The following is a 22,649-nucleotide window of genomic DNA, read 5'->3' on the forward strand; positions in this document are numbered from 1 at the left end:
TCCCAAGTAGCTGGGATTACAGGCATGTGCCACCACCCAGCTATTTTTTTTTTTTTTTTGTATTTAGTAGAGATGGGGTTTCACTATGTTGGTCAGGCTGGTCTCAAACTCCTGATCTCAGGTGATCCACCCACCTTGGCCTCCCAAAGTGCTGGGATTACAGGCGTGAGCCACCTCGCCCAGCCTCTTTTTTTAAAATTAATTTGACCCTTTTATGCCTTTACCCTTACATGAGTTACGATTATCTTGTCATATAAACCCTATTGGGATTTTAATTGGAATCGTATTACTTGTTATAGATTAATTTTGGGAGACCTGTATGCTAGTGCAGTTCTCCTATCAATTATGAGATGAATTCATTAGCAGCATTTTGCAGGTTTCCCAACTAGTGTGCTACAGAAATGGGATTAGAAACCAGGTCTTTCTGGTTCTATAGCTGTGAGATTGTGTAAAGGGGTTTTTGAGATAGGGCAGGCCTGTTTGTAAACAGAAGGGACCACTGCTAAGGACAACTTTTAACATTAAGAAGGAGAGGAAAGACAAAGAAGGAACCGAGGCTTTATGTGAGAGAGGAAGACACAGATTTAAGAGGCAGTTATAGAGGAGGGAATATTTTGCAAGAAATTGGAGAAGGTGATAGAGGAAGAACATTGGGAGGAAAAGAGACTTTAAAATGGAAGATATGTAAAGGAGCTTACACTAGAAGGCTTTTTTTTGAAAGGACATCTTTCAAATTTGAAAGGGTAGCTTTGCTAGGGAGACAGGGATTACTTAGGGCAGTGACTCTCAAATTTGTTTTGCTAGAAAGGCCCAAAACCTGAAATTTATAGTACTCTTTGTGGAATATTATGAAATACTGTTGTGGCAAATTTAATTTAATAAAATGTTTCATTTTCTGTTAGTGGATTTAAATTTAGATAGGATCACTGGTAACCTCCAAAAACTAAGGAAAGATTATGGAGGGAAAACTGAAAGTTGAGCAAATTTTTATCACTAACTTAAAATTTTTAGTGAATGAGTCCAAGACTACCAGTATTTATGTTTTTGGTTGGTACAGCTATCATTTTCTAATTAGACTATTAAACCATCTGTCTTAGTCCATTTTCTGCTGCCATAACAGAATATTACAAACTGGGTAATTTATAAAGAACAGAATTTTTTTTTTTTTTTGAGACGGAGTCTCACTTTGTCCCCCAGGCTGGAGTGCTGTGGTGCAATCTTGGCTCACTGCAACCTCCACCTCCTGCGTTTCAAGCGATTCTCCTACCTCAGCCTCCCGAGTAGCTGGGATTATAGGCACCTGCCATCATGCCCAGCTAATTTTTGTATTTTTAGTAGAGATGGGATTTCACCATGTTGGTCAGGCTGGTCTTGAACTCCTGACCTCAGGTGATCACCTGCCTCGGCCTCCCAAAATGCTAGGATTGCAGGCGTGAGCCACTGCATCTGGCCAAGAACAGAAGTTTATTTGGTTCATGGTTCTGGAGCTGGGAAGTCCAAGAGCATGGTGCCAGCATCTGATGAGGGCCTTCTAGCCGTGTTATCCTGTTGCAGAAGGACAAGTGAGCATGAGCAAGAGAGAGAGAGAAAGAGAAATAGGGCCTAACTTAACCTTTTATCAGGACCCCACTCTTGAGTTAGTTGGCATTAGTCTATTAATAAGGGCCAAACCCTCATGACCTAATCACCTAATCATGGCCCCATCTCCCAATACTGTTACAATGGCAATTAAATTTTAACATGGGTTTTGGCGAACAGATTTGAACCATAGCACCGTCTGTCTCTGTCAAAGATAAATGAGAAATTAAACCTAAGAAATCCTTAAATGAGCTCTATGATATGAGTTGAACATGTGTTCTTTTCTAGTTTTGTAGCTTATTTCATATCTACCAGTAATGCCAGATTTTCAGTTTGACTTTAATATTCTCACATTTTCATGTTTTTAAATGGTCCTATAAATGATATGTATAGTAAGCCAAGAATATTATTCAGATTTCTCTAGTAGGTATCTGAGAGATGTTAGTCTACCCAACTGTGTGTCCCCAGCAATAATACTTAAGGAGGTTCAAAGCATGGGCTTTAATGTCATGCAGACCTAAGGTCAAATTCTGGTTGTGATACTTATTAACTTTGTCATCTTGGGCATGCAACAATTTCTGAATCCTATTTTCTCCAGATGTAAAAGAGGGGAAATAATTCCTACAGGGATGTTTTGGGGATTAAATGAGATAATGCGTGTAAAGTATTTAGCCCTCTGCCTGGCAAATAAGTAGTAGATGTTGTTAATAGCAGTAAAAAAGTTACAATTATTGCTGCCCAGGGAAAAGAAGAGTCTAAAGGTCCTGTAGAAAATTAGCTGGGCATGGTGATGCGTGCCTGTAGTCCTAGCTACTGGAGGAGCTGAGGCATGAGAATTGCTTGAACCTGGGAGGCGGAGGTTGCAGTGAACTGAGATTGTGCCACTGCACTCCAGCCTGGGCAACAGAGTGAGACTCTGTCTCAAAAAAAGAAAGGTGCTGTAGGATTTGTAGGATTTGACAATTGGGATTCCTGACTTTTTTGAGGAAAGGATTAGTAACATGATGGAGGAAGAAGCCAAAATGAGTCAGTGCAGGCAGAAATTATAGACTCATGAATTATTTATGTGACTGTTTAGTGCCTGTGTTTCCTAATAGAATTCCATAAGGACAGGGCTTTTTCCCTTCCTTTAGTATGCCTAGTTTCTGGCATGGTGCTTGGCATATAGTCAGCCCTGAAAAACACTCTTTGAATAGAAACTATTTAGATATTTTGGTGTCTCTCTGTCTCTCCTTGAAATATGTCAGTTAATCTATTCATTAGTAAGTAATCTTTAGAGTTCTAATTTTGGATGCCCCTAGAATACTGATGGCAGGAGATTTTGTGAACTGAAGGCAACTGAGCTGGGCTTGGAGGGTCATGCTGAGGGTTGGGGCTAGAAACCCCAGTCTATTGAGTTAGGAATTTGTGAGCTCCAACTCTGGAAACAAATCTCAGTTTTTTCCCATTCTTTTTTTTTTTTTTTTGAAGATCCTTGGAATGGTCACAGGTCTTACTACCACCTCCTATTGCTTCCAATCCTTCTGATTTATGGGATTCCATCTCTGAAGTGTGAACCCTTTTTAAGCTTTTACTATAGTGGCAATGATGAGAACGGAACAGGGAATTCAAAAAGCCCCTTTATTACTCTTTGTTTACCGAAGCTTCACAGGCTATGCAAAACACTTTAATGTCTGTATTGGGTCCTGGAGGAAAACTTTTAGGGAAGATTTTTTTCTTTTCTACCAGACAGCCTTAAGAATGATGAGTCTTACATAAATTTGAGCTATGTAAGTGTAGTTTCTGTTAAGAGTTAAGACCCTGAAGTCATACTACCTGGGTTTAATTTTCAGCTCTGCTTCTTACTAATAGTGTGACATTGGGCAGATTACTTATTCTTTACATACCTCAGTTTCCTCATCTGTAAAATGGGGATAATAATATTTCCTCCTCATAGAGTTGTTAGGATTAGTGAGATTACCTTCTAACTTCCCTCCTCCTTCCTGTCTTTCTTCTTTCTTTCTTATGTATGTATCTATCTGAAATAATGCCTCGTATCCTAAATGCCCAATAAATTTTAGTTGCTATTAAATGCCTCTCTCTTTTGTATGTGGTAGGCCCTAGGAATTTAGAGATAAAAAAAGTCCCTGGTGTCAGAGAAATAATAAAAGGAAGGGTAGGGGGCAGCAAATAAAGGTTTGTAGTCCATTATGCTAAGTTGGGTAATAGAGATGGACAAGCAATGTGTTATGTGAGGTGAAACAGAGATGTTAGTTGTGCTTGGACAGCTGGGGAATGGTGAGTGAAGGTTGATGAAGGAAGGAGAGATGGAAGCAGATTTTTGAAGGGTAACTTAAGATTTTTGAAAGGTAAAGAGTTTGACAGTGGGGAGTTTTATGGGTCAGTACCACCTGGGGAACTTTGAGGGAAAAATGTGTATTTTTGGTTTTGACTCCCAGCCTGTTGAATCCTTTGGGATTGGAAATCTATTTGCCAGTTTTAAAAGGTTTCCAGGACTGTCTGATGCAGGTAGCTTGCCATTTGGAAACCATTGCCAAGTAGATTTCAAGAAGAAATTTAAAATTTTGGTTGTAGAAAACTAAAGTGACCACCATCCTGCCATTTAATATATATTGACTTGATAACTTTATTGTTTGTATGATAATATTTAACCAGGTGGTTAATATAAATCAACTTTTAGATTATAGTTTACTATTTCTAAAATCTGACATAAATAGAATATCATCTTCATTATATTAATATATTCAGACCTGTTCTTTCTAGTAGATTAAGTATATGTGGATATGAGGATGTCTTTTGGATTAACTTTAGACAATTTTTATTTGTAGAATAACTAGCATATTAATTTGTACAATTATGCATATGTTGTGCTTTTCAAGGATGATAAGAAAGAATGTATGATCCAGAAATTGCTTGAGGAACTCATAGATTCATATTTGTAGCAGTATAACATGGGTAGTAGTGTTTATGTCATACACAGAGTCAGTAATGTCAGCAGACTTTGGGATTTTGTAATCCAGAGTGCTGGGATTACAGGCATGAGCCATGGTGTCTACCCTCTACAAAAATTTAAAAATTAGCCCTGTGTGGTGGCATGCCCCTGTAGTCCCAGTTACAGGAGAGGCAAAGGTGGGAGGATCCCTTGAGCCCAAGAGTTTGAGGTTACAGTGAACTATGATCATGCCACTACACTCCAGCCTGGGCGACAGAGTGACACCCTGTTTTAAAAAACAAAACAAAAAGACTGGGCACGGTGGCTCATGCCTGTGATCCCAGCACTTTGGGAGGCCGAGGTGGACGTTGCAGTGAGCTGAGATCATGCCCCTGCATTCCAGCTTGGGCAACAGAGTGAGACTCCATCTTAGGAAAACAAAACAAAGCAATAAAACAAAAACCCCACAAACTCATCTTGTTGAACTAGAAAAGGTGGTGGGAATAAAAAATTTGAAAATTGGCCGGGCACAATGGCTTACACCCATAATCCTGGCACTTTGGGAGGCCAAGGCAGGCAGATCACTGAGGTATAGGAGTTGGAGGCCAGCCTGGGCAGCATAGTGAGACCCCATCTCTACAAAAAATACAACAATTAGCTGGGCTTGGCACGGGAGGCTGAGGCAGGAGGATTACTTGAGCCCTGGAGGTTGAGGCTGCAGTGAGCCGTGATCATGCTACTGTACTCCAGTCTGGGCAACAGAGTTAGGCTGTCTCCAAAGCAGACAAAAAACCCAAAAAGCAAACAAACAAAATAATTTGAAAATGGAAAGACAAAAATACTTACTTCTGGAATATAGTTTGCTGTTCAGTTTTTTTTTTTTTTTTTTCTGAGACAAGGTCTTACTCTGTCACCTAGGCTCTAATGCAGTGGCGCGATCTTGACTCACTGCAACCTCAGCCTCCTGGGTTCAAGCGATTTTCTTGCCTCAGCCTCCCTAGTAGCTGGGATTACAGGCTCCTGCCACTCAGCCCGACTCATTTTTGTATTTTTAGTGGAGACGGGGTTTCACCATGTTGGCCAGGCAGGTGATCTACCCACCTCGATCTCCCAAAGTTTTGGGATTACGGGCATGAGCCAGCACACCCAGCCCTCACAGTTTTATTAGTAAATTTTTTTTTTTTTAATTGAGATGGAGTCTGGCTCTGTTGTCCAGGCTGGAGTGCAGCAGCGGGATCTCAGCTCACTGCAACCTCTGTCGCCTGGGTTCAAGTGATTCTCATGCTTCACCCTCCTAAGTAGCTGGGATTTACAGGTGTGCACCACCATGACTGGCTAATTTTTTTGTATTTTTAGTAGAGACGGGGTTTCACCATGTTGGCCAGGCTGCTCTCGAACTCCTGACCCCAGGTGACCTGTACTCTTCGGCCTTCCAGAGTGCTGGAATTACAGGTGTGAGCCACCACGCTCAAAATTCTTTTTAAAGAAGTGTTAAAGAATTTAACACAATTCTTTTTTTTTTTTTTTGAGACAGTTTCACTCCTTCACCCAGGCTAGAGTGCAGTGGTGCCATATCAGCTCACTGCAACCTCTGCCTCTCAGGTTCAAGCGATTCTCATGCTTCTGCCTCTGAGTAGTTGGGAGGTGTGCACCACCACACCCGGCTAATATTTTCGTATTTTTAGTAGAGACTGGGTGTCACCATGTTGCCCAGCTGGTCTCAAATTCCTGATCTCAAATTATCCTCCCGCCTTGGCCTCCCAAAGTACTAGGATTACAGGCGTGAGCCACTGGGACCAGCCAACACAGTTCTTTAATGGAAATATTTTCATTTTTATCTAGAGAACTGTAGAGGGTGCTATATGATTAGGAATAGTAGTCTGAACTGGCTTTAGCTAATTATAAGAATTCTCTGAAGCCAGAGATTCACAGTAGTGAATTTTTCCTGGGTGAATAACTTTTTTTTAAATTATTTTGACTGAAATTAGTGACTAATGTTACATAATTGATATAATTTATAATGGGTGTTGATCTAATATAATTGTAACATTTTTCATCATCTAGATTATTTAATATAATTGAAATTATGAGTTGCCCTCTTTATTCAATGGTTTTAATAATAAAGGTTTATTTTCCTGCCATCTACCTCCAGCCCCCTTTCCCAAATTAAGTATTTGTAAGTCTTAATAGGTTAAAAGTTAACCAAACCATGTAACAGGAATGTACATTTTAGGTAGATCTGGCTCAGAAGATTATTATCTTTAGAAGAACTATTGTTACACCAAAATGGTATTTAAAAACTTAGGCAGACTTTAGAAATTGTTTTTGTTAAGAGAGAAGTCTGGATTTTTTTGAGTGATTAATTTATTATTCAGAAATATGTTTCATAAATTCCAAACTTTAACTGTTCCCAAATTTTTCTGGTTTGATAGTGATTTTAGAAAACTTGAGGTGGAATTATTTGATCCTGTGTCTTAAAGGATTGCTTTTGGAAATTGATTTTTAGTAACTTGGATTCAATATCCCCAGTATTGAAGAATTTTGAAATTATTTGAACTAGGTCAAGTTAGTCCAAGTGGTATATTTTGGAATAAAAGGTGATAATAAGTCAGCTAAATGTTAAAACCCCAAAAAACATTAGGTAAGTATCTATTTTTCTAAAATGCAAGTTTTTAAAAAACCTTTAAAGGATTCTGACCCAAACCTTCCCAGGAATTTTTTCCTTTTTTCCGAAACCGTGTTTTAAACATTTATTATCCAGTTTTATACTGTAATTCCTTAAAAAGTTAAGCAAGAATTTGTTCCTCTTGCCCACCGAAAGTGAAGGCATTTTCTGTTCTGGTGGGTAAAAATATTGGTATTGTTTAAGCTTTGTCATTAGATAAGTGTATCTGTTCTTGTTTTTAACTCTCAAGGCACCACCTTCCATGGTCAATAATGAACAGCGCCAGCATGCAGAGCACATATTCTTATCATTTAGGAAATCAAAATCACCATTTGCAGTTTGCAAGCATATTTTGGGTAAGTATTCACTTAAAAAATATAAAGTATTTTGGCATAATCAGATCTGGGTTTGCTCTCTTAAACATTAGCTATTTTAAATTCCTTTTTAAAAACTTGGTTTGTATAGTTACAGTTATTTAAATTAATAATCATTCTACTGGAGTAGCTTTAAAGATATTCTGTAAAGCCAGACAGGAAACTTTGTTTTTACTTTGGATTTTTTTCCCCCTAGATGTAGTGTTCATAATTTGTTTTATTATTGACCATAACATGAAGGCTGTTAATAGTAAAGAGAAAAATTTAGTATTTTTTCAGTTTTCAAATGTCATTTATTACAGGATATGTACTATAATATCTTTTAGCCCAGTCTTAATTTTAAAATTAAGATTGTTTTTGGAGATTTCTACATTTTCTTTTAGTTGTTTTCCATAGTTTTTTTTTTTTTTAAACATTTAGTTTGTACTCAGCTTGCTTAATGAATATCAGTCATTTCTGCGTAGGGTATCGCTGTATGTATCCTAAAATAAAGCACCGATTTTTACTTTTGTCAAATATGTTTTATGAATATCTTATGTCTGACATGTACAGAAAAGATTTCTTCTAAAAGAATCACAAGAAATATAACTGTCTTATCCAAAGATGGCATTTTCTAAGAGTTATGTATGATGTGCCATCTGTCCCTTAGATATTTTTCAATAATAGCAAGAGAGACTTCATTGGTTATTGTTATTTTACAACCTGATTACTGCTGGCTGATTTTTTTAGTGGGAGCCATCTTTTGTAAGGCTCTAGTAGGCTACTTGAGTCATCTGTGACCATAAAATTGGTTAGTCGAATATTAGGAACTGAAACATCTGACTTTTATTCTTGTGCTTTTAGTAAGGCTTATTTATAGCTACCAATAGGCTGGTTTCCAGATTGAAATAAACTACAATTAAAGTTATGTGTTAAAAATGCTTTACATATAAGGGCTTATGAAAGAGAGTTGTTTGATTGTAGTGGAAAGAGTGCTGATGTAGCAACTATGACATCTAGGTGCCAGTGGTGCACCTTGAGGAAGTCAGTTCACCTCCCTGGGCCTCTTTTTCATCTGCCTTATGGCAATAACGATACCATTTGCCTTAATGGATTTGTTATCTTAAATTGTTTCGTGAGGTGAAAATGTAATTACTTTTCATTATGTAAAAGCACTTTGTGAACAGTAAGGTAAATGTCATGGCCATATACTTGATTTTAAACAGCTTTTAAAAAACGTAATCGGCTTAAAAAATGCTGTGTTCTCTGTTTGCAAGGAACTAGCAGCAGTGGTGAAGGTGGCTCTGTCTCATTTAGGAGTCAGGTCTTAGCAGAGGAACAGGTTCAACAATTACCTTTTAAATTCTCACTGAAGCCATTTTAATTAATTTACTTATTTCAGTGGTCAGCTTTTATAGTTGTGTGGATTCGTTTCTGGCACTAAGAAGATTTAACGTATACCTGTGGAGGATATTTAACTCAAAGGAAGCAAAACTAAACAGCATAAAGAGTTTAAGGAGCATTAACTCATCCTTACTGCCTTGAAATTATTCAGCATTAATAGATTTAGAAAACCGTTGTGTTAAACTATTAACCTAAAATAATTTGAGTCTGGTTTTCATGGCGTATGCCTTAATGACATTGACTAGGATTCCATCAGTGTTTCATCTGACTTTCTATTGGAATTCAGTGTCATTCTACACTAGTTGGGAAATAGTTGATCTAACTTACAAGTATTTTATTAGAGTGTATTTGTTTATACCATTCTTTCCTTTTTAGAATATGTATATTTTATGAAGTATTGTTGCTTTGTTATGATTGAGCTTGTTTTGGAATACTTTTGTTTTCCTGATAAAATTTTCTAAAGAGTAGTATTGCTAGTTCTGGCCATGCTTTTAAAATCAGTTTGGGTTTTGAGACATTGACTATTTAAAAGGTGGAGTGCATGTATTACAAGCATAATCATTAATGTACTGCAAAGCCCTGTGTTACATTAATGTTTACATCTAAACTTCGCAGAAAATCCTTTCACTCCTTACTCAGTTGCCACCAGCACAGAAGGGTAAATTCCTCTAAGAAGACTTCTCATACAAGTGGCAGTCAATCGCAGTTCAGAATTTTCACGTTCTTGTTTAGGGATTATGTGTCATTTTTATAGAAGGTCTGGGTAATATATTCTACTAAAGGGGAGACTTTCTTTGATGCTTCCCTTTAAACTGGCCTCTTAAAATTCTTCCTTCTCACTTCTAACTTGAGTTTTATATGTTGCTCATTTTTCCTCATTTCTTTCTCTTCTTATCCTTTTGTTTTCATTCTGGTTTTTATTTTCTTTGCTCTTTTCTGTGTGTGTGTGGTGTATGTATCTGTGCGTGCATGTGGCATGCTTGTGCATTTTGTCAGAAGAGCACTTTTAGACTTCTTCACTTCAGAAGTCTTTGGCACTTAGGAATTTAAATTTTTTTAGGGTCAAATGTTCCTTTAAAAAACAAGTGAGTTCTATTCTTGTTAAAGAAATAATCAAGAACTGTGAGGGACTGGTTTACTTCTTCTGGAGCTAACTTTGTGGCACTTTTGCTCTTTCTCAGGGAGAAATGGATTTCTTTGACTTCTGATCTCAGAAGTGCCAAAACAAAACAAAATAATAAACCACCAAAAAGTCAGTTAAACTAGTAAACTTTTACATCTCTGGAAAATTGTTTCATTAGTAGTGCTGTCAGTCATTGGGAATTAATAAATCATCTTCCATCTGAGACTTTTTGTCATTAGTTGGTGGGCATAGGTATCACTTAGTCAAAGAGTAGACTTTTGGAGCTTATATTGCCTGTGCTTTGGACAGAAATACTTAAGGCCAGAGAGTTGATTGTAGTAGCTGTATATCTGTGGCTTCACTACTGGGGTTTTTTCTTTTTTAAAAAAACTTTTTGGTCAGAATGTAGTGCTTTTCCTGTATTATTAACTTTAACTTTTGTCTTCATGTTTCTGTTTAGTTTCAGATGGCTGACAAAATTCAAATGAATTTTATTTACATAATTATTATTAAAGAAAGTTACTGTGGTAGCAAATGAAGCATTTTGCTAAAATGACCTAAAATAATTTATTATCTGGACAGTGTCCTAGTCAGTGGCACATCTTCCCAAAAGTAGTTAGTTTAGAAATTCTAGATGAGGCTGAATGTGGTGGCTCACACCTGTAATCCCAGCACTTTGGGAGGCTGAGGTGGGTGGATCACCTGAGGTTGGGAATTCGAGACCAACCTGACCAACATGGAAAAACCCCGTCTCTACTAAAAATACAAAATTAGCTGGGCATGATGGCGCATATCTAATCCCAGCTACTCGGGAGGCTGAGGCAGGAGAATCACTTGAACCCAGGAGGCAGAGGTTGTGGTGAGCCGAGGTCGCGCCATTGCATTCTAGTCTCAGCAACAAGAGCAAAACTCCATCTCAAAAAAAAAAAAAATGCTAGGTGAATTGTGAAAACCATGTAGTTTTAGGCATCTTTATAACAGAGAGCAAAAGTAAAGCTCATATGTATTTGTGAAGTTCTAATTTCATACTGGTAGGCTTCTAGAGTACCTTGTAGCATCTCTTGCATATTTCTACTATATATAAGTTAAATTTATGACAGCTAATAATGGTTTTTATGAGAAAGGGTAATTTATTAGTTTAGGAAAATTTCTTCTTTTAAATTAGGAATTTGGCTTTTTTTTTTTTTATTCCTCCATTCTTCGAGTCAGCTTCTTATGGGAGTAGTCATTTAGAGAGCATCATTTAATACCATGCAGAGGTGTCTAAGAAAAAGAATTAAGAAACTTTTGTCTCTTGAAAATTTTGAATATTCATCTTCTATAACTGCCCCGTCACATCCAACACCCACCCACCTCCAAAGGGCAGAAAAAGGCTTGGATGTAAAAACAAATAGTTAGAAATAGGAATGTTTCAGTGCTCATTAACAATGAAAGTGCTTATTCGCTCTGTCTTCAGTGGCATGTGTGTTTCAGGGTGGATTATTATTGCTCAAGGAACATTTACCAGCCATGTGACCTCAGTTTCCTCTCTATCTCTTGGGGCATCCATTTCTTCAGCTCCTGTAAAATGGAGGAATTGATTTAGATGGTCTTCAGAGTTCTATAACTAAAATTCTGAGAGTACCTTAGATTTTTCTTCATTGTTGAAATCCATGGTTAAGGATTTCTGGTTTCTTGTCCTTAAAATTTTTACTATTGCAGTAGAAAATGAAGATAGGCAAACAAACATCATTTTCTTTAAGAAGAGGTTTATAATGAGAGATTATTTGAATTACCTTTATGAGACAGTACCATATTTCTCTTTAAGTGATCTGAATAGATGGAGCTGAGTCACTTTTTTTTTTTTTTAACTCCTAGGACTTTAAACACATCTTTTCTAATAGGTTCACATTTTTAGAAGCTATTGCTTTATTTTAATTATTTATTATATTTTAAAGTTTCTAAATTTGTATCAATTCTGATTATCATCTCAATTAGAGTTCATGTTAAGATAGCATAGAATAATCAAAACTTTAAAAAAAGATTCAAATTGGTTTCTCTTAGTGGTTTTAGTATGATCGAAACTCCTGTGTGGTCGTCTAATATGATAGGAATTTATATAGGGTACACCTTTTCTCATACATTTTTATAGCTAACTGTGTTGAGAATACTTGTAAGATTTTTAAATGACCTGAGCTTGAATAGGAGAGAAAATGGTGTGCTTGACTGTATATATCTTCATGCTCTTCTGATAAATTCTTGAAGGTGCCAGTCTATGCCTAGAGATAATTTCTCATGGCTTTCAGATATGCATGTCCAGTGATCTTGGCAAATAATCTGGAGTCTAATCATGGGCTTTTCATGGATTTCACATGATGGTTATTTTTTAAAGCCTCAGAAAATTTCTACTTTTTCTTGACTTCATTTTGACTGTTTCTCCCTGTTGATAATGCTGTTTGGGAAACTGATTGTAGTGGTATTGGTGAATAAAGGAAAAAATAGAAAATTAATATAAAAAATTTTTAAAGTGTGTTAATTTTCTATTTTTTCTCCCCTGATTTAGATTTTAGATCAGATACTGTAACTTGCTAGCTAAGACTGGGTCTTTCTAAGTGTAGCTTTGGGATTTTACTCAGTTTGATCAGTACTGCAATCAGAAAATTCACAAGCACTTCTCACCTTGTGTAAATGTGACTTATATTGTTTTTTACATTTTAAGAAAGAAAACCTAAACACGATTGTTTTTATTTATTTCTGAACTTGCTATTGGAGATGGGTCATCCTGCTGAATGCTTAATACTTAAAAACGAAATATTTTAACAGCATGGCTCATCACAGATAGTAATGTTCAATGACTAGTTTATTAAAATGTTTTTCAGATACAAAGTTCTGTTTTGCACAGGGTGAGAATCTTAGGAAATTTTCTGATTGCTTTATATTTTTATTTTTATTTTTTTTAAAGCTGTGTTATTTTTTAGTTCTTCATGCTTTGGAAGTAACAGTTGAAGAGAGGTGAGGAAAGTTTGTGAAAATTGTGATCGGTGATTAGCTGCCACCTGCCTGAGGTGTCTTCTGAGAGGAACTAACCTCTTTGTGGTGCTAGAGCAAGGTCACTGGATTAAAAAAAGAACAGGTAACCATCTTATTCCTTGTCTGAAAAGTTCTGTTTTAAAATTAATAAATGCAAAATGTTCAAGGTAAAATGAATTATTGTTTAAATAAAGTTTTTAATTTTCTCCTCAGAAACTAGTAAAGTGGACTATGTCCTTTTTCAAGCTGCCACAGCCATAATGGAAGCAGTTGTCCGAGAGTGGATTCTCTTGGAAAAAGGTAGCATCGAGTCTCTGCGAACATTCCTTTTAACCTATGTCTTACAAAGGCCCAAGTAAGTACATGGAGGGGTACTGCTGAAATTCTTTTGCTGAGCTTATGTGTATCTTTTTAGAGCTTTTTTGTTTGCATTTTAAAAACTTTTGGGTGGGTATAGTGGCTCACACCTATAATCTCAGCACTTTGGGAGGCTGAGAGGGAGGATCTCCTTGAGCCCAGGAGTTTGAGATCAGTCTGGGCAACATAGTGAGACCCCGTCTCTATGAAGTACAAAAAAGAAAAAAAATTTTAAAAGCTATAGATGTTTAAGGTTAAGTTCTATGTGGGGCTCATATTTTAAACACTTGCATACACATGATTGTAGGTAGTTTTGGTGCTTAATGAAATAATACCTTTTATTTAAGCTTTTGGTACTATGTTTTGTTTCTTTGAAAAGATTGTGCTGGATATTAGTTCTTTGTTGTTGTCGAGTTGTGAAGAACTTAGTTATAAATGAAAGTTGACCTTAGATTAGATAAGAACCTTTATATTTACTTGTTCTTTTGATGCTTAGTAGAGGTGAAAAATGGTAAGTATTAATATAACACAGGTGAGTGTCCTAAAACAGGGGAGAGGGAAGAAGCTAAGTACCACTAACAAATCAAATGTTACATATATATGTACATAGAAATGTGTATAGAGGGCCGGGCGTGGTGACTCACACCTGTAATCCCAGCACTTTGGGAGGCCAAGCCAGGCAGATCACGAGGTCAAGAGATCAAGACGATCCTGGCCAATATGCTGAAACCCCGTCTCTACTAAAAATACAAAAATTAGCTGGGTGTGGTGGCACATGCCTCTAGTCCCAGCTACTCGGGAGTCTGAGGCAAGAGAATTGCTTGAACCTGGGAGGCGGAGGTTGCAGTGAGCCAAGATCATTGCATCACTGCACTCCAGCCTGATGACAGAGCAAGACTCCTCAAAAAAAAAAAAAAAAAGAGCATAGAAAAGGTTCTATAAGAAGTTCCAAAATCTTTAAGTAGCTTCCATTGAAAATAGGATGAGTTTTGAGGAATGAGGTGAAAGTAAATTTTCTTTTTATACATATCTGTATTGCTTAAACATTTTACAAAATTATGTACCTTTATTTCTTGAATGATTTAAAAAAAACATATATGAGGCCTGATGCAGTGGCTCATGCCTATAATTCCAGCACTTTGGGAGGCTGAGGTGGATGGCTCACTTGAGGTCAAGGGTTCGAGACCAGCCTGGCCAACATGGTGAAACCCCGTCTCTACTAAAAATACAAAAATTAGTCGGGTGTGGTAGCACACACCTGTAGTCCCAGCTACTTGGGAGGCTGAATCAGGAGAATCACTCGAACCTGGGAGGCAGAGGTTGCAGTGAGCCAAGATTGAGCCACTGCACTCCAGCCTAGGTGGCAGAGTGGGACTCCATCTCAAAAAAAAAAAAAAAAGAGGAAAACTATCAGCTACATAACTTTTGGGGAGAAATTGATTTACTATTTACCTTTTTTTATTAAGCTCCCCAAAGACCATGTATTCTTTTAAGAATAGACAATGCACTTGTATGTTTACCATTTGTGCAATTGAATATTTTAGATGTTCATTTCCAAAGTCATTGAAGAAAAAATTTTGTTACGTAATCAGAAATGTGTGTGCTTAGGAATGGTGATTAATGGCAATAAACATACACATGAAATTTAAATTTTAGAGTATACTGTCATGCATTTGCTTCTGTTGACTGTACCCTGGCAGTCTGAGTTAATAATATTTAATAATACATGACTTTAGCACTTTGTTAACTGCTGACTGCCTTACATACAAAAAAAAAAAAAAATAATACATGAGAGAACAAAGGCAAAGTTTCTGTAGCCTATTAGTGTTGCAGGTTTAGTGGATAATGTGTCCTGTAGGTAAATGGATATACATGTTTGTTAGGAGGACATGGCTAGTTTTTTTCCAGTTTTCATAGAATAAGGAAGTCTTGTCCCTGGTTTGAAACCTTTCTTTTCTCTGTCATGCTGGATTGATTGATTGATTTTTGTTTGGTGGGTCCATTTGGATGTGATACTAGTTTGCTCTTTTGTTGTTTTTATTTGACCATATTTGCTAGACCTGACAGGACTGTTTTTCTTTTGACCCCTCTGTACATAAAGAAAGGTAAGTACAGGTGAGTAGAGGTCTTGACAATGTCAGCAAGTGCTTGTTCCGTTATTTTGTTCGTTGTTTTGCACACAGTGTAACTCAGACACATCAAAATTTGTATTATCAATTGCAACCATGGAAGAGGTATGTGTTTTGTTGAATTCTACTAAAATGATATTTGTTTTGATATTTTTCTTTACCCTACGAAAATATTTTGAAATCAATTATGGTAGTGCGCTTGTTGTTGAACACAAGTTGAGAAAACCTTCATGCTTATTTATATTTATGTAATAAAAGAAAATAAGCCTAAGGGCCTCTGTGTTTATAGAAGTTTATATGTGGGAAGGTTAAAAAAAATTGTTTATGGCCTCTAGGCCTAAAATGTTAGAGTTTTCTGAAGAGCAGTCTATTTATGTGACCTTGGGAGACTAACATAAAGTCTCTTTAATATTCTGTTTTACCTGTAGATCAGGGACTTGGTACCCATCTCATATGGTTGGTGTCAGGAATACATGAAATAGTTCTGAGCACAGTGCCTGGTGGGGAGTAAAAGCTTTGGCTGCTGCAGCCGTCATCATCTGGACCAGCCTTCCTTAAGGAATCAGGGCCAGCGGGGGAGCTTTAGGTCAACTAGAGCAGTTCTTTTTTGTGGAGCTGTTTAGTTGTCATAGCCTTTTCTCCTCCATGTCCCCATCCCCCAACCTGAGAACCACTGAACTCTGCAGACCTTGGTAGACTTAAATGTGTAAAAAATTTTCATTATGTATATGTGTCTGGTCTCTTATCCAAAATAATCTCATTCTTTTTTTTTCCTTTTTATTTGTTCTTTTTTTTTTAAATTTTTTTTGAGACGGAGCCTTGCTCTGTTGCCAGGCTGGAGTGCAGTGGCGCGATCTCTGCTCACTGCAACATCCACCTCCTGGGTTCATGTGACTCTCCTGCCCCAGTCTCCCGCATAGCTGGGACTAGAGGTGCGCGCCACCACACCCAGCTAATTTTTGCATTGTTTTGTTTTGTTTTTTGAGACGGAGTCTCGCTCTGTCATCCAGGCTGGAGTGTAGTGGTGTGATCTCGGCTCACTGCAACCTCCGCCTCCTGGGTTTACGCCATTCTCCTGCCTCAGCCTCCCAAGTAGCTGGGACTACAGGTGCCCGCCACCACGCCTGGCTAATTTTTTATATTTTTTTATAGAAATTTTTTAAATATAAATTATATAAATTTTTAAATATAAATTATATAAAGTTTTTCTATAAAATTTCATATTTTATAGAAACAGGGTTTCACTGTGTTAGCCAATATGGTCTCCATTTCCTGACCTCTTGATCCACCCGCTTTGGCCTCCCAAAATGCTGGGATTACAGGTGTGAGCCACTGCGCCCAGCCTAATTTTTGTATTTTTAATAGAGACAGGGTTTCAGCATGTTAGCCAGGATGGTCTCGATCTCTTGACCTCATGATCTTCCCACCTCGGCCTCCCAAAGTGCTGGGATTACAGGCATGAGCCACCGTGCCCAGCCTCCTTTTCATTTTTTTAAATTGAGACAGGGTCTTGCTGTGTTGCCCAGGCTGGTCTTGAACTCCTGAGCTCAAATAGTCCTCCTGCCTCAGTACCCCAAAGTGCTGGGATTGCAGGAATGAGCCACCGTACCTGGCCCAAATTAATCTCATTTTAAAATCATTTTGATAATTTAGAAGCTAAAGTAATTAGCTTGATTGTAGAGTTGATTGTAGGGTTCCACATTGAAATAGCTCACATATATATATATATATATATATATATATATATATATATTTACACACATATATATATATTTTTTTAATTAAATTTTTTCTTTTTTTCTTTTTTCTTGAGACAAAGTCTTGCTCTGTCGCCCAGGCTAGAGTGCAATGGCGCCATCTTGGCTCACTGCAACCTCCGCCTCCTGTGTTCCAGCAATTCTACTGCTTCAGCCTCTGGAGTAGCTGGGATTACAAGCACGTGCCACCATGCCTGGCTAATTTTTTGCATTTTTAGTAGAGACAGGGTTTCACCATGTTGGCCAGGCTTGTCTTGAACTCGTGACCTCATGATCTGCCCTCCTTGACCTCCCTAAGTGCTGGGATTACAGGCATGAGCCACCCCACCCGGCTTACATACATATGTGTGTATATATATATATATATTTTTTTTTTTTTTTTTTTTGAGACGGAGTCTCACTCTGTTACCCAGGCTGGAGTGCAGTGGCGCAATCTCGGCTCACTGCAAGCTCTGCCTCCCGGGTTCACTCCATTCTCCTGCCTCAGCTTCCCGAGTAGCTGGGACTACAGGCGCCTGCCACCGCGCCTGGCTAATTTTTTGTATTTTTAGTAGAGACGAGGTTTCACCGTGGTCTCTATCTCCTGACCTTGTGATCCGCCCGCCTCGGCCTATACATATTTTTTATCTCAAACTTTTTTTTAAGAGACAGAGTCTCACTGTGTTGCCCAGGCCAGAGTGTGGTGGTAAACACACCGTTTTTCCAGTAGAGGCTCAGTTAACATTTTGTCACATTTAATTTCTCTCTTATGTATATATACATTTTTTACCCTTAACTATTCGAGAGTGCCACAGACATCATGATACTTTAGCCTTAAAGTTCTTGAACATGTCTCTTCTGAAAGCATAATCTTAATACTCTTGATATAATTGGCATATTTATATGATCTAACAATTCTGATTCCATATTCTGAGTTTCCCAGTTGTCTGAATAGTATTTACATCCTTTTTTCTTTTTATAGGTTTTTTTTTGTATTGCAGTCTGTCACTTCAGAGCTATTAATATTTGCTTTATTTAGGTACAGTAGGTTATTTTTTTAATCTAGGTGAGCCAGAGATTGTACAGTGTATTTAGTTGTCATGTCTCTTTTAATCTGGAATAATTGTGTGCTCTTTTTTGCCTTTCATGACACAGATATTTGTATCTTGTAGAATACCCTACAGTGTGGATTAGATTCAAGTTAAATGTTTTTGGCATACTGCATAGGTAGAATACTATAGGCTGTGTAGTAGACTATTACATAAATAATGTTGTGTACTTCCCATTAGATGCACAGAATTTTTTCTTTTTTATTTTTTTCCTCTTAATTGAAAATAAAATTTGTATAGAGCGAAATGCACGATGCCCTTTATTAAAGAGGCAGGTGTAGCCTAGTGGTCAAGAAAGGGATTTGCACCCTACTTCTGCCACTTAACTCTGCAACACTGGGCAGATTACTTCTTTGTGCATTAATTTTCTGATTTGATTTTTTTGTTTTCGAGATGGAGTCTTGCTCTGTTGCCCAGGCTGGAGTGCAGTGGCACAGTCTCAGCTCACTGCAAGCTCCGCCTCCCGGGTTCACGCCATTCTCCTGCTTTAGCCTCCCGAGTAGTTGGGATTACAGGTGCCTGCCGCCACGCCTGGCTAATTTTTTTTGTTTTTGTTTTTGTTTTTTTAGTAGATACGGGGTTTCACCGTGTTAGCCAGGATGGTCTCTATCTCCTGACCTTGTGATCCGCCCACTTCGGCCTCCCAAAGTGCTGGGATTATAGGCATGAGCCACCGCGCCCGGCCTTCTGATTTGATTTTTAAATGGAGTGAATAATAGTAGTAGTATCATGAGGATTAGATGTGTTGATATTTGTGAAACTAGTTCATATAAATTCTTGCATATAGTAAGCATTCAATAAATGGTAGCTATTATTTATTCTAATAATAATTTTAATTCTTGCCAGTAGAGATATTTAAAACTATCTTTGTGTACATTTGTAGTCATGGACTTTGGCTTTATGTACATTTTCTAGTAGTAGTCAGTGCCTGTGAAATGATTCTGTCCCCCTAATAGTACAGAAATTCCCTTTGGCCAGCTAATATTCTTATGCATAGTAGGATCTCTGCATTTATTTGCTTAATGAATGAAAGATAAATGGTTCAAGTGTATGTTTTGAAGGAATGTTTTTTCACTTCAGTCTTGACGATAGGGAGACGTATTTATTCATCTGTATAAATATCTAATAAATGCATGTTATGCAGCAGGCAGTGTGCTTTGCATATGCTAGTGTGCATAGAATGGGTGGCTGATCTGAGAGCTAGTGAACCAGTAGTAGCAGATATGTCCTGTCATGTGAGGGTGCTGTGGGAGCCCTTAGTAATAACTTTCTGGAGAAAGTGACATCACAATCTTGGGAGAGGGAATACAAGTTCAGAGGCCTGGAAGTCACAAGTGTGGAGTGAGGAACTGGAAGGTCAATATGTCTGCAGTTGTGAGTGTGTGTGGAAGGGCAGAAGTCAAGGAGAGGAGCAGCCACCGGTGGCTATAGGTGGGTGTCCAAACTGGGACACTTGAGAGTGAAATAAAGAACTATTAATAATTATTTGGGGCAACAGGTAAATTGAGGCTGTCCCAGGAAAGCTAGAATGGTTCCCACTGCTTATAAGCCATGTTAAGGGGTTTGGGTTTATTCCAGGGGCACATGGTGTTTGTATCTTTGTGGGATTCCAGAGGTTAGGTTATAAAGTTTGGGATTATGTTTTCTGATCCTTATCTTTCAGAAAAGATTGTGAAAAGTCAATTAAGTTTCTGTGCCCTTGTGGTCAAATGGGCTTGGTAAAATGCCTCCACTTGGGATGGGTGCTTCTGTCATCACATGGAGGAACAGAACCTAGATATGAACGTTTTGAATGTTTGTGTGTGTGTGTGTTTTACAATTTTATGTTTCCATAATGATGTATCTTGGATAGCTAGTATGTTTTTCTTTTCACATTAAAGGAAAATGGGATTTAGGATTAGATTAGTGGTTGTAGACGTAGGTTAGATCAGAATCTATCTTCAAACTAGTGGAATCTTAATCTTAGTGATTTTTTTCCCTACAAATATTTAACAGGGAGCTGACTTACATCTGTTGAACACTTCCTGGAGCAAATAACACTTGTATAGTGCTTAGTATGTACTGGGCACAGTTCTAGGAACATTTAACCCTTATAATAACACTAGTAGTGTTATTCTCATTTTACAGATGAGAAAACCAAGGCCCTGAATGCTAACTGTCTTGCCCAGGGTCATACAGCCCGTCCACAATGGAGCCTGGGATTGAACCCAGGCCTCCTGGCTTCGGATTCTGTACATAACCCTTTGGCTCTACTACTCTCACATGTAAGCAATGTTGTTAGTAGCTTCAGGCATAGAGAGAAGTTTGGGAGTATTCTTGTATTAGATTTAGGTAAATTTTTCACAATGATTTTTATGTTTTACAGCCTTCAAAAGTATGTTCGGGAACAGATTCTACTAGCAGTAGCAGTAATTGTAAAAAGAGGATCATTAGATAAATCAATTGACTGCAAAAGCATTTTTCATGAAGTCAGCCAGTTGATTAGTAGTGGCAATCCCACTGTGGTAAGTGTGCTATTTGTATTTATAAATATTAACAATTTATATTTTCTGTTACACAAATAGCATTATAGCAAGAGTAATGGATATCTACATTAAAAAAGTGAAAAAGCTATCAGTCAAGCAATTTTCATTTGTTCAGGTTTTCTTCTAGTCTTTTTTTTTTTTGAGACAGAGTTTTGCTCTTGTTGCCCAGGCTAGAGTGCAATGGCATGATCTTGGCTCACCACAACCTCTGCCTTCTGGGTTCAAGCAATTCTCTTGCCTCAGCCTCCCGAGTAGCTGGGATTACAGGCATGCACCACCACGCCTGGCTAATTTTGTATTTTTAGTAGAGACATGGTTTCTCCACGTTGGTCAGGCTGGTCTCGAACTCCCGACCTCAGGTGATCCACCTGCTTCTGCCTCCCAAAGTGCTGGTATCACAGGTGTGAGCCACTGCGCCTGGCCTAGTCTTTTTAAATGTATGTACATAATATAAATGCGGTGTACTTTGCTTTTTCATTTGATTCTGTATTTTCCATGTTGCCATAAATATTCATAATCATTATTTTAATTATTATAAAATATTACAAGCTAATATGCCATAAAGTTGTTAGCCATTTCTATTGAACTTTGTTTTGCCATTTCTAATAAACCTTTGACAGCTACTAGTGATTACAGAAATGTTTGAATAAAATAGAAAATATCTGACATGAAAATAATTAAAAGTTGCTGTCCTAATAGGCCATGGGACTTCAGGAGTTACTGTCAACTGAACAAATTAGGGGTCATTGTTCTTGGCTGAATTACTTTGGGAACCATGGTTCTCCCACCCTCTCCACTCTCCTGTCCACCTTTTAGAGAGCTGGAGTTGTGCCTGTAGAGTGGCTGTTTGGTTGTAATCACTGTCCGAGGCAGGAGGAGTTGCGGTTGCTATTAATGATTAGATGTGATTCTTTGTTTAACCTATCAACTTTTATCACTTGAATATTTAACTCATATAGAATTGAGATTGGTAATACTTGGCCATTCTGAGTCTCAGATATTACATCTTTAAGTATTTTGGGTAGCTTATTACCTTTACAATGTATTTAATCATTTTAAAGATATCTATGTGAGGCTAATATACCTCATAACTGTTTGTTAATTCCTTTTGTCTTCAGTGGCCCCTCAGTTAATGGATGTGATTTTAACGATGTTAGTTGATGCTTTGAGGTTGAGATGCAGTGGTGTATTTTAGGAGGGCCACATACATTGTCCCTTGCTTTCCACAATATCTTGGATCTCTTCTCTCCTGCCTTCCTGTCCACCACTTTTCACCACACACAGCTATGCACTCAACTCACTCTCCCAGCCATCTGCCTCCACTCTGCTTAGGACCGCAGACTGATACCCCAGGAGTCTAGACCCACGGAATCTGTAAGCAAGCTGGTCAGGACTTTGGAACTTACTATATATACCCTACGTGTTTTTTGTTTTCCTTAGAAATTCATCAATGGTCATGTGTTTGTTCTTTTTTTTCCTTAACTTTATTGAGAAGTAATTTACATACATTACTATGTCTGTCTAAAATGCACACCTTGTTAAGTTGTGACTGTTGTGTATACCAGTAAACTCCCACCATAGTCAAGATACAGAACATTTTTATTTACTTCTTGATTTTTGATTGTGTGATATTAAGTTTTATGCCATTTTTTTTGGCAAATTTCCTCAAGAGTAGTGCTGTCCAGTAGAACTTACTGTGTTGAAAGAAGTGTTCTATGTCTGTGCTCCC

At 37.7% G+C, this 22,649-nt stretch overlaps 1 protein-coding gene across 3 annotated transcripts in view; it reads left to right on the forward strand.

Moving 5' to 3' along the window:
- The window catches only part of XPO4 (exportin 4), a 134,947-nt gene that overhangs the window by 27,467 nt on the left and 84,831 nt on the right, over positions 1-22,649 (forward strand). For 2 of the 3 annotated variants that reach the window (XM_003279169.4, XM_030813260.1), the window contains exons 2-4: positions 7,426-7,531; positions 13,278-13,419; positions 20,761-20,899. In XM_003279169.4, the coding sequence (XP_003279217.1) occupies positions 7,426-7,531; positions 13,278-13,419; positions 20,761-20,899 (387 nt within the window). The remainder of the gene's footprint in view (positions 1-7,425; positions 7,532-13,277; positions 13,420-20,760; positions 20,900-22,649) is intronic. The other variant, XM_030813261.1, reaches the window with a different exon arrangement.

This window comes from Nomascus leucogenys, chromosome 5, assembly GCF_006542625.1.
Source record: "Nomascus leucogenys isolate Asia chromosome 5, Asia_NLE_v1, whole genome shotgun sequence".
NCBI classification, from domain to species: Eukaryota; Metazoa; Chordata; class Mammalia; order Primates; family Hylobatidae; genus Nomascus; species Nomascus leucogenys.